This window comes from Myripristis murdjan, chromosome 4 (genome assembly GCF_902150065.1).
Source record: "Myripristis murdjan chromosome 4, fMyrMur1.1, whole genome shotgun sequence".
Taxonomy (NCBI): Eukaryota; Metazoa; Chordata; class Actinopteri; order Holocentriformes; family Holocentridae; genus Myripristis; species Myripristis murdjan.
Genome location: NC_043983.1, coordinates 27,327,911 through 27,340,477, shown reverse-complemented (window position 1 = coordinate 27,340,477; position 12,567 = coordinate 27,327,911). Strand labels below are relative to the sequence as shown.

At 40.9% G+C, this 12,567-nt stretch overlaps 1 protein-coding gene across 2 annotated transcripts in view; it reads left to right on the top strand.

Annotated features, from left to right (window-relative positions):
• LOC115358108 (fibronectin type III domain-containing protein 7-like) overlaps positions 1–12,567 on the top strand; it is a 13,373-nt gene extending 806 nt beyond the window's left edge. The window contains exons 2-16 of one of the 2 annotated variants that reach the window (XM_030049932.1): positions 952–1,141; positions 1,267–1,373; positions 1,560–1,575; positions 1,696–1,956; positions 3,087–3,347; positions 4,731–4,991; positions 5,348–5,611; positions 6,992–7,243; positions 7,627–7,884; positions 8,724–8,978; positions 9,418–9,672; positions 10,480–10,740; positions 10,993–11,022; positions 11,231–11,268; positions 12,068–12,567. In XM_030049932.1, the coding sequence (XP_029905792.1) occupies positions 1,320–1,373; positions 1,560–1,575; positions 1,696–1,956; positions 3,087–3,347; positions 4,731–4,991; positions 5,348–5,611; positions 6,992–7,243; positions 7,627–7,884; positions 8,724–8,978; positions 9,418–9,672; positions 10,480–10,740; positions 10,993–11,022; positions 11,231–11,262 (2,460 nt within the window). In that variant the 5' untranslated portion in view covers positions 952–1,141; positions 1,267–1,319 and the 3' untranslated portion in view covers positions 11,263–11,268; positions 12,068–12,567. Of the gene's footprint in view, positions 1–948; positions 1,142–1,266; positions 1,374–1,559; positions 1,576–1,695; positions 1,957–3,086; positions 3,348–4,730; positions 4,992–5,347; positions 5,612–6,991; positions 7,244–7,626; positions 7,885–8,723; positions 8,979–9,417; positions 9,673–10,479; positions 10,741–10,992; positions 11,023–11,230; positions 11,269–12,067 lie in introns of both variants that reach the window. The other variant, XM_030049931.1, reaches the window with a different exon arrangement.

Genomic DNA, 12,567 nt, shown 5'->3' with positions numbered 1-12,567 from the left:
CAAGAATTTTCCCATAATTTCCGACATTAAAGTGGTAAATTTGTCAGACGAGATCTCAGATATTCTATGAGATTAACGTGGTAAATTTACAGCAAATTTATTAAAAAAAAAAAAAAAAAAAAAAAAAAAAAAAAATTCTGAGATTATAAAATCACAAGTCTATGACAAAAGGTGCCTTCAAATATCAAAAATCAAAAAAAATTTTAAAGTGCAATATGTATAAATAAGTGCATTAATATGTGCAGTGATCCTACAAAATATGCCCAGAATTTCCCCAGAATTTCCCCTCATAATTTCCGAGAATAAAGTGGTAAATTTGGCAGAAGAAATCTCTGATATTCTATGAGATTAACTAAATCTTATAGGAAAAAACTCAAAAATTTATGAAAAAAATCGAAAATTCTGAGATTATAAAGTCACAAATCTATGAGGAAAAAACTTGGAAAAACAGTTTTTCTTTTACTTTTTTTTTTGGGTCAAGGAACCACATCACTTTGTTGAATCCAATAGATGGTTCTTGGTTCCTCGACCACAAAAAGTTCAAGGAGTAAGTAAATTTTTGACTTAATCTCAGACTTTTCAATCTTATTTTTAATTTGTGAGTCTTTTTCGTGAAAATTAATCACGTTAATCTCATATGGGAAAATTCTGGGACTATTTTGTAGGATTAATGAACATATCAAAGCACCTATTTATAGATATATCACTTTTTTTAAACAAATTTTGATGGCACATTTTTTTTTTCTTATTTCTTTTTCTATTTCTTATTAAAATTCCTCTCTTGACAATTTGACTGAGCCCATCTCCCCTCAGGAATCAGTAAAGTTTATCTGACTGTGATTCTAATTTGCATGATGAAATATAAGTTACAGGAAAAGACAGAACAAAGGGAACTTCCTAAGAAGTTCCCTTTCTTCTGGTTCCTAGGAAACTTTCCCCTGCGCCCAGCAGACACTGTTTCACCTCTCATCTCTGCATTCAGTTTTGTCCTGCCCACAAACCTGAATATACAACACACAATACATCTGTAGCCGAGAGCTTTTCTCTGCTCCTGTTACCCCGCACCTGCCTCCAGGTAGTCTACATCCTCATGTCCGGCTGTGATTGGACAATGGCCGTCAGTGGGCGGAGCCACATGCAGGTATTTCAACCTACAGATAACCCAAATATGTGGAAGAAAAGGTAAAACAGGCCAGGACCAAAAGCACTGTCTATTTTATTAATTTTGTTTTTTGTTTTTTTTGGGGAAAAAAAATCTAACAGCAGCAGCCAGGTGTGAGAAAACAGCAAAAGGATAATTTCAAGAGACTGGAGAGAGGATGGACAGCATGAAGTGGCTGATGGTTTTTGCCCTGCTGGGTATGGGCACTCAGGTAAGGTAAAACACTGCAGTTTGTCACGAAGGATAATATATAGGCATGAGTATGAAAAAAAAAAAAAAGAAAGAAAAGAAAAAAGAAAAGAGGACACATTTGACTGTACAAAAAACTAAAAATACAATTTTTTTGAATAACATTTGTTTGCATTGCTAATTTATTTCAATTCATTTACACTTTCAGACTGCAGCTCAATCAGGTACGTTCCCGTTTTGCATGGAAACTATGACTACAGCTGTTTTGTGATTTGTGTGAAAAATTTTTATGTTTTGCGTGGAAAACAGTGTCATCTCCCTCTCTTTCATCTTTTTGCCGTCAGGTATCACAGTAACTGTCTTTTCGGCCACATCTAAAACCTTGATCTTGAGATGGACCCCGTTCCCCGGAGCCAGCTCGTACAGGGTCACCGCCACCCCGAGAAACAGCCCCAGCAGCTCCGCCGTTTTCTTCCTGTTCGGCCCCAACACGGTGCTGGGCTCCATCGGCCCGCTGGAGCCGAACCTGCAGTACGACATCACGGTGGAGGCTCTGAACGGGGCGGGGGACGTGCTGTCAGACGCAGCCGCCCAGTCCTCCACAGGTGAGTCACAGCGTCAGGATCACACACCACTCGCTGCTGTTCAGCTGGTGTTTTGGGGATAATGGGATGACGGAAATAGACCGGGCTTTAATTGGAGAGAGGTAACCAATCACAGGTCTAGTGGCTTTATTAACACTGTAATGTAACTTTCAGCTGTTACTGTAAAGACAAGGGTCACATGTGGGTCTTTTTCTTCTTTTTTTTTTTTTTTTATATAACTTATACCTTTTACAAAGTTTATAATGTTTAGTTTTTGCTCACATTGTGAAGAATGTGTAAATTCAATTCGATGTTTATTACTGAGGTTGTAGTTTCCAGAGGTCTTGTACTGGACTACATTATATTGAGAGGTGTTTCTGATTTTTTGTCCTCCTTATTTATATAAAATGAGGGGGACAGAATAGTGGAAACAGCTCTCAATAAAATGCAGTCCAGTACAACAGCAGCACTAACTATGAGCTCAGTGTCAAACACAGAAGTGAATGAACACCTCTGTTACTGTGACAAACAGAAAACCTGAGCATTACAGGCAGCAGAAAAATAAACTTTATGGCACAACAGTTGGATTGGATTGGATTAGATTGTGCAGGTGGACATAATAAAGTGGTCACTGAGTGTATATGGTGTATATAAAACTTTGGACCTTTTTTTCCCCTTATGGGTCGTTTTGGTATGCAGGTTAAAATAGATTAACTGTAGCAGCTTGTTCATTCTTAGGCAAGTACGGGTTATTAAAGGTGCATTTCCCAAGTTAATGGCACTCAGTTTGCTCATATTCACTCAACAAGACATTCAGCAGATAAAATGTTTTCCCTGAACTCTAAAGGCCTTGTTAATAACTTGATTCCCAAGCTGTAGTGTGCTGATAATATCTTTTCATCCATCTTCATAAATATCCCTGGCTGTGGCTTTAGGGTTAGTCAGCTCAACTGAAATACAACTCCAGTTCACTGCAACTTTGCTGTAATGGAGATCTGTGGGAGATCACTGGGTCAACTGGGTTTGTGTCATCATTTGTAGCGTCCCACATAGTTTGATGGCACAGGAACAGTCACAGGTTCACTGGAAATCTGTAACTTAATTCCAGCTCTAACTATCTATGTATCCTAATTTGATTATGTGTGTTTTAGCTCCTGATACGATAGCACCCATTACGGCAGTGAAGCCAAAGGACAGCACCACCCTGATAGTGGAGTTCACCGAAGCGCCCGGTGCCACTCACTACATCATACGCACAGAGAACAACTATGGTTTTTTCCGTGAGGAGCAGGTGAATTCCTCCCCCGCTGAGATCGGCTCCCTCACACCTTACACTGACTACACTATCAGCATCTTGGCTGCCAACGGTGTCAGCCGCAGCCAGCCATCCACACCCATGGAGGCAAAGACAGGTACTGTTGTCCCTCCTAGTCTTTCAGTTTGGTCATTTTTGCCTTACTATAAAGATATCCCATTAAGTATTCACAGGTAGGGAAAAAAACATAAATGATTTACTGGAAAAAGAAAAAAAAAACTTTGGACGGTATGTACTAATGTGTGATCCCCCCTTTGGGATAAACTGAGTATCTTTCTCGTCACTCCCATTCCCCTGCAGAAGTCACTTGATCCACCTTATTATCTCATAAGAAAGCTGGTGCAGATAATTGAAGGTACATACACATCTTCAGGTTAAAACCAGTTTCAGTGTCTCTGTAAATCCAGGCTTATGAACCTAAGACATGCACTCAGAGCCCCCAGGGGCCTCTCGTGTGTCAGAGGTAACTAAACCTGACCCCTCTATATGAAACACAAAGAGTCGACCTCATCCTGAAAACACAGCAGACCTGAAAATCTGATACACACAGGCCGCCAACATGCCACAAGCAGTTTCACCATTTTGTGCTCTTTGGTGTTATTTATCTATGGAGAGACGTTACTTCCTCCTTTTTTGAGTAGACTATTTTATCATGTTACATACTAAATCAGGAATAATCTTTTACTTAACAAAAACATTTGGATAAGCATCAATAGTAAAAGCAATGAAAATAGGTTAGAAATATAATAGTGAGGCATGGACATAAAAATAAGTCATGAGATTAATGAAAGAAGACTAGATGGCAAAGACTTGATTGTCTCTTGTTTTTAGAGTAAAACTGGACTGTAGCTGTAACTGGAGCGTCTTATTTCTGCTCATGAAATCACAATCAAACTAATTTGTAGCACTGTAAATAACAAAAAAAAACAAAAAAAAATTCTGGGACATGCAAAATATTTTAGAGATGTACTGTATTTTACATTATACATGCATTTGCACGTGTAAAGTAAGGACCAGTTTTTCATTGAAGATCAGCAACAAAGCAACAACAATAAATACAATGTAAAAGGATTAGATGCATAAAAGCCAAGACATACTGAAATCTCAGACAAAGCAGAAAAACAGACCAGAATATACTCAAAATACATAAATAAAACAGAAATACAAGAACAAACAAATAACTAACAAAAAAGAAAGAAAAAAAAAAACACAACCCAATCCAAGACAAATCCTGGATATTATAGGGTCTTCTGTGGCTGCTAGCTACATTATTAGTGAAGACTGGGCCACCTTGGACTAAGAGGTTTGCCCTTTTTGTCAAGAGAAGCAACAAACACTCAGTTGTATTGTGACATGGAAGTATTTTTTATGCTTCCTTTTCCTTTTCATCTTCATCTGTTATTTCCTGTCTGGGATCTCCAGTCTTCACATTAAACATTAAAAGTATGTAACATCAAATTTGTTATCTTCTGCCCCTTAGTTTTGCCTCCTGTCCATCTCACCGCCTCATCTCCCAGCAACGACAGCATCATCGTGTCCTGGGACCCCGTGGACAACGCTGTCCTCTACTCTGTGTCCCTGTACAAGATAAACTCCACCAACAAGATCACGCTGAACACCACAGACACCACTCTGACCGTCACTGACCTGGATGCCGGCTCGCTCTACATCATCAGCGGCTACGCCTGGGATGTCGAGGGCCGGCAGGGAGAGCGCAGCATTTACATCAACCAGAGGACACGTAAGGAGGGACAGGGGCTCCTATATGCACCGTTCACATCAGAATACATATATAAGAATAGTTTTGTTTGCATTTCTATGTTGTGCCAGCTTCTATATTCACAGATCTTTATAATTGTATGATATATGAGCCATAAAAAGATACAGAAAACCAGTTTCTGTGCTTAAAATATTGTACTGTACACACAAACATATATAAGATCCATCCTAAGCTCTTTAATCTTTTCAGAAGAGCATTTTTTACATGTTCCCCCTTTTTTGTGTTTTCCCCGTTTTTGACTTTTTAGTGTGCATATGCTTATGGGGGTAATTTCCATTTTTGATGGATAATTTGGTGTGTCCTTTGGGTTCCCACAGGACCTCCCTCTCCAGTGGCTCTCAGTGCACTTGTGGTGCTGGACGGTGAGGTGGGGGAGCTGCTTGTGTCCTGGGAGCTCGATCAGAACATCAGTGGTACCATTCAGTACCTCGTGATGAGCGACGGAAACCTCCAGTGTAACACCACATCCAAAAACTGCACCATCTCCCCCGTGGCCTGTGGGGAGACTCGCACCATCCAGGTGACGGCCGTGAATGAGGCCGGACCCGGCCACCCATCCAGTCCCCTGGTGTTCGTCACCTGTGAGTAACAACAGAGCCTTCAGATCACAGCAAGCCGATATTATCACCTAATGTAGTGTTGCTAACCCTAACCCTGTGTGCAGAGTTAAAAGTAAACTTCCTATCAACTTATCATCAACTTAGTGTCAATTTAGTACCTAAACCAAACCCTAAGCCTGACACAACTCATACAAAGGTGGCGAGTAGAGTATGTACTTGGACAAGCATCATCAAGCAAGACCCTTTTATGCCTTTTCCTCCTGCCTGACGTCAGCTGCAGCCCAGAGCCCGACCCCTCACACCTGTGTGAATAATAAACCTGCATAATCTGAGCCTGATAAGGAGCTTGAGATCCAGATTGAGAATTGTAAATTGTTTTTTGGCTCGTTTTCTTTGTTTTTTTTAATGTGTTTATTCAGTGTAGGCAAGTGCGAGGGAATCTCTGTTTAGTTTTCTTCAAAGTTTTCTTGGTGGTCATCTCCAACTTTCCTTGTAGAATAATAATACACTTTGTTGGTGGAAAAGGAATATCTGTGAAACTCATCTAACACCAAGTTGATATTCAGTCGAATATTAACATTGTACAGTCTAAAGTAGTGCACCCATATCATCTGTGTTGATTTATGTCTGAGACAGTAGAAATCAACACCACAACAGTATTTAGATCCCTCCACACTGTCAGAGTTAATTTAATACTTAATGGCAGTTTTGAGCCTCCCATCAGCACTCCACTGAAAACCAGATTTGACAGGTACTTGATGAGGAGCTGAGACACCTTCATCATCAGACAAGCATAGATTCAGTCCAGTCGTTTGTTTTGGCTACACACAAACACAAGGGGAGAATTAGACACCGCAGTGTTATGACTGTAAATGATTAACTGCCCGGCACAGGCACAGACACTCGATCCAGACTTAAACTGTAAAGTGCAAAAAAAAAAAAAAAAAAAAATCTTAATCTTGACAAGTAATTTGGTCTCCCTTTTGGTCTCCCATCCCACATGTTTCCAGTGTAGCTTAACTTTCAGGGATTTTCTGAGAACAAGTAAAATATATAGAAACAAGGCAACATATTCAAACATATCCAACATATACAAAATTCAGAATACGATTTCATTAGAAGAGATTAAAGAGAGGAGATTAAAAGAGATTTCAGCACCTAATATGAGATGAAATCACTTGTTAAGAGGGATTTTTTTCCAGTGTAGAAGGAGAGTCCAGGAAGCAGAGACCTGGTGTGAGTGAGATAAGCACAGACAAGGTCAAAAACAGACTAGAGCCCGTGTCAAATTAACTTAAGCACTGTGTGAAATACAGTGCATGATAACATGACACACATGGCAACACTATCAGTGCCTATAATGTGACAGTGACTGACCGCCCAACTGTCTTGTGCTGTCAGTCCCCTGCCCGCCAGAGGCTTTAGATCTGACAGAGACGGCAGAAAACTGCACGCTGACATGGAACCTCGTGCCTCACGCTGACAATTACACGGCCTACATCAAGATGGACGACGGCATCGAGGAGACGTGCAACACCACCGGCAACAGCTGCAACTTCCACTGCCAGTGCGGCTACACGTACCAGCTGTCTGTGTTCGCTTACAACGAGGCCGGCCGCAGTCCGCCGGGAGAGATCTTCAACCACACCACCTGTAAGCAAGGGCGGAAATAACTCATTACATTTACTCACATCACGTCTTCCTTAAACGCTCTTCACTACATGTCAGCTGTGAGGTGACAAACTGCAGTGACAGTCACTTAGGAAAGAAGTGAATAGTATGATCAAATTTTTCAATTACAAAAATCTTTTTTGATCTCTGCTGTCTTATAATGTTGCATGGTAAACATCTCATGTGTCACTGCTCTCTATTGTAAAAAGTAATCAAGTAATTTTTACGCTTGAGTATATTTTAAATCACCTGCTTTTTACCTAAGTAGATTTTTTTAGATCAGGACTTGTACAATCTCACACATTTTGATCAAAACCCATTCATTCACATCTCGCTGTGTGTATTTACCCCCCCGTGTCCTTCAGTGCCTTGCTGTCCGGAGGATGTGTCCATCTCTCTGGTGAGCACGGAGACCCTGGAGATCATGTGGGCGGCCGCTCGCGGGGCGGAGCTGTACGAGACCCGGGCTGCGGACAACTCAGAGGTCATCCTGTGTAACGACACGGCGCCCGTGTGCGCCCTCTCTGATCTCACATGTGACAGCTCCTACACCGTGGTGGTGACTCCCTGCAACGACATCAGAGGCTGCAACCGCGCCTGCCAGCCTCACACCAGAGACACTGGTAGATACACAAAAAAATAACATATGCAAAAAAATCAGGCCTTATCAATGGAGCAATTCGTAAACACAGTATTATGCTTATATTTAAACAATACCATACATAGACCACATTCAACAAAATTAAATTCAAGATAAAGTAATTAAGGAACAAGAGGTATAAGCAAATAGGTAAATATGTAAATGCATATGTGAGCTCACCACATTCATGTATTTTTAGTAAATCATGTGAATCATGGGCAACTAGGGGCTCTGAAAAGTCAAAGAACATCCAAACACTGCATGAAAAAACATCAACATGTAATAATAAATAATGTCAAGTGGACCTAAAATGTACAGTTATTAAAATATTTTCTATTCAAAAAGAAACTATTGATTACCACAACACATACATGGTCATAACAGCCTGTCCAGGCCAATGGGAGGAGTTGACTCAAGCTGAATAATAATACTTGGAGCTCCATGGGTGAATAGCAGCTCCGTCTACTGTCCAAAGACATGCAGGATTAAAGTACTCATATATGGTAACATGCACAAGCACAATAAGTGTCATCATAAATATCTCAACGAAAATGAATCAGGTCAACTGGACATATATTAGTTATATGTATCCAGCTGACCTGATTCAACTTCCTTGAGATGCCTATGACCTGGATGAATGAGAAAATACATAAACATATGTCGTCATAAATAGTTCAAAGTATATTGCAACCCATTATACTTGAAAATAGCCTGACTTAAGTTGCTTCTGGTCATGACAGTGTTTTGTCAGTCTTGTGAACACCTCAGTGGTATGAGTATATTACATGAAGCCCATGTTGTGATTCTCCCGTTTCCTACCAGCTCCCTGTGCGCCTGTGGATCTGATGGTGACTCAGAAAAACGAGTCCTGCGTCACTGTGAGCTGGACAGCAAGCAACCGCGCTGCCACGTACACTGTGAGCGCCGTGGGAGGGGACGGCAGGCGCACCTGCACCACCGACACAAACAGCTGTGACATCGCCGACCTTCCCTGTGGCTCCACCTATGAGGTCGTTGTCATAGCGGCCAACAACGTTAGCCAGAGCTTACCCAGCTTCTCGGTTCCCCTGGAAACAGGTGAGCGGTCACAGGTTTGGACTGATTCACACTATTAACACAAATAACTCTCACAAAGTACTCCTTTTTAACATTTTTGCTGCACGTGATAACAGATCTCATACACCGCTCTAATACATATTTGCAAGACAGCATTAAAAGGCCACATGGAGTCCATATCATTCATTTTAATACATTCTGAACACTGAAACACTCTGAAGAACCCTTAAAATTAAGACTTTCTTGCATCTGTCTCATCTTGCTGGTAGAATTATGTATTTGTTTCATGAGACAAAACCTTGGCCTAAAAAAAAAAAATCCTCAAAACGCTGTCAAAAGCTTTATACATGCAAAAGAAGGCAAAGAAGCTAAAACAGATTCATTTCACTATAACTGTGCATCACGCTATAGAAAAGTCATTTTGATGCCACGTCCTTCCATCCATCGTCTTCCCTCACAGCGCCGTGTTGCCCAGTAAGCCTCACAGTCGACCAGGTGACTCAGGCCATGTCCAACGTCACATGGTCTGACGCCAGAGGGGCGGAGTCGTACATCACCTCGCTGACGTCGTCACGCGGTCACGCCCGCTGCCACACCCGGGACTCCCACTGCCTCATGGGATGCATCACCTGTGGCACCAACTACACCGTCACCATGGAGGCGTTCAGCCGCACGGGGCACAAGTCCAACTGCACCTACCAGGGCTTCTCATCCAGTGAGTGAGGACGTCACCTGGATACTGAGTTTTCCTGTCTCTCTTCACGACACAATAAAACCAAAATGCCCACAATACAGTCTAAAATAAATTAGGTTTTACAAAGATGAATCTTGGAAATTATGAAGGCTTTCATAAAGTTTCATAAAGTCTATCCATCTGAGCAAATATACAGGAATCACAGAAGGCAGAGGCCACACAATTTTTATAGACCTTTTTGCTTGTTTTCAGTGCCTTTAGGGAGATCACTGTAGTTAATACTTCATTAGTTAATACTTGACAAACATTATTGGTTCAAAATACTGACTATTCATGGATGGAGACACTCATATTATTGCATTTTTTTTTCTCCAAATAATGCAGTAGAGCACATCCTCCAAAGTAAGGTGCAACCAGTCCAAAGTTGTAATATTTTGTACAATTCCTTCTATATAAAATACTTATTTAAGGTTATTTCAGCAACATATTTCAGCAGTTTGTCGTCTTCATGATGCCATGACAATGAAAATGATTTAGGACCTTAAACAGAGACACGTGTCATCACCATAACTGGTGATGTCACATGTTCTGCCACCAATGATTCTTGATACTTTTCTAAAGCAAAGTCAATGATACAAACAAAGATACACAAGTCAGATTAATGCGTTGGCCTGTCATTTTCCAGCCATGAGAAGTGGGTCTTCGAAACATGCTGGGTAATACGACTGGTTTAGATGTTCCAGGTTGACGCGGGGTGGGGTGGTGTCACAGTGGGGTGACAATGCCTCTCCACATCCATCTCCTCACCCATGGCTCTCTCCCTCACAGGTGCCTGCTGTCCGTCAGGCGTCAGGCTGTACCGGATGGCCAACAACTCGCTGCGGGTGTACTGGCGCTTGTCCAGCAACATCCACACCTACACAGTGGAGCTGGTGGGCAGCAATGCGAACTACACCTGCAGCCCGCTGCCGGGGGAAAACAGCTGTGATGTGTCCGACGTCCTGTGTGGGGACGTCTATCATGTAGTGGTGGCCCCGCTCACGCAAGAGGGCCACATGGTCCAGTTCTGCCCCCAGAGGGTGTACTCAGGTACTCAGGACAGATATTTCATAGTATTTCATAATAATATCAGTGTATAACACACAAATAATGCTGCATACAACATGTTTGTGCTTTCACAAGTTGTTGCAAATCATTTATCTACCTCCATGAAGGACCATAATTTACTTAATTTCATTGGGTATAAAACATAGGGAAGATAAATCATAAAGAGGATACATAATGAATGAGAATATTTCTACTTAACTTTTAATTCTTTTAATTCTTTGTCTCTTTTTTCAGTCAATTGCGCGGGGAATAATGTTGGCATGGGTGAGTATATTGTCATTCTCAAGTTTCAGTTTGTGCAAATGGCCATAATATACACATATTAGTTGCAGCTGAAATCGATGAAATCGCCTAACAGTGGCACTATCAGCGTTCTGTGGTAGTAAACCTTTTTAAGTGCATTGCATTAAGGAATGTGACAGATGGATGTAGGACGGGCTTTCTAACATCACTTCAACCTGTTTTTCTCCAGTGTTATACAGAGGAAAGAGAAGTGTGGACTAGCGTCTGGTGAGTACAGATACTGCAGTCGTTGTATCTGAGCAGAAATGGAAATTGACAATGGAGCAGTGAATGAGAATCACTGTGACTGATTGTTATGTGCAGATAAAGTAACAAAATCCAAAATCATATCAAATCCAAATCATATCATATCATATCAGTCTCTGAGGGATCAATGGGACCTTTGATTTCTCTCTCAGAAAATAAGTTTTAATTTGTTTTTTCACTTAATAAAAATGAATCTGATTTGTCTGATATAAAATTTAGACACTCAAAACAGAAACTCAAACTTCATTCTGCCTCATGGTAATGGTTTTAAAGAAAACCAACAAAGGTCTTTTATATATATAATTCCTAATGCATTTGAAAATATTCTGTTGTTATAGCGTCTTACACAAAGTTACTGAGTTGAATTTAGCTACTTTGCATGTTGCTCATTATTCATATAACTTACCATCGTGTCAGTGCCAATCTAATGTGCTCATATAGTTTGGAGGACTCGCTCTGGAGCCATGTTAGCTCTGTGAGTGGACATCAATACATGTGAAGCATTTATTCAGCACTATTCAGTTTTACAGTTCTCCTCTGTAACGCTGTAGGTCTTTGTCTCCCCCTGCTGGTCACCACAAGACATTGCACTCCACTTTAATCTGGTGATGTATCATCTCACCTGCAAAAGAGCGAGATTATTCTGCACGGAGAGCATCTTGATATTAAATGCAGTTTCTCAAATGTTTTAAAACTGAAAAATATTTGACCCATATGCACAAAAAAGATCGACTGAACTAAATTCGTCTTGTCTTCACAGCCTCCAGACCTGCAACTTCACAACAGACACAAGTTAGCTCAACCCTCTTCATCCTCCTCTGCCTCCTACATCATCCCTGCTAGTCTGAAAGGAGGCCAGCCTGATCATTAAACAGATGAACAAATAAGAACATGAAACAAAGCTGCTAAAGTGATGGCCATGATATATAGGTGATGTAATACCAGATGCAACAAAATTAACATGATAACATGTGGTGTGAATAAGAAATCCTTTAAAATTTGTTTGAAATGTTGAAAAATTGCCACAGAAGGATGTCTGTCATGGCCAAGTCGCTCCTGTGCCCTCAACAACAATGATCAAGCACTTAAACATGACAAAGACAAGCTTGTGGCAAACAATATGAGTGTAAAAATATTGACCTACAGACTATGAGAAGAGTTTGTCGTGGTTTGGATTCAGCAAATGTAAAAACGATCATAAACAGATTTAATAAACAGGAAAAAACACCAGTGCACATATGACTTAGCTTTGCACTTCAA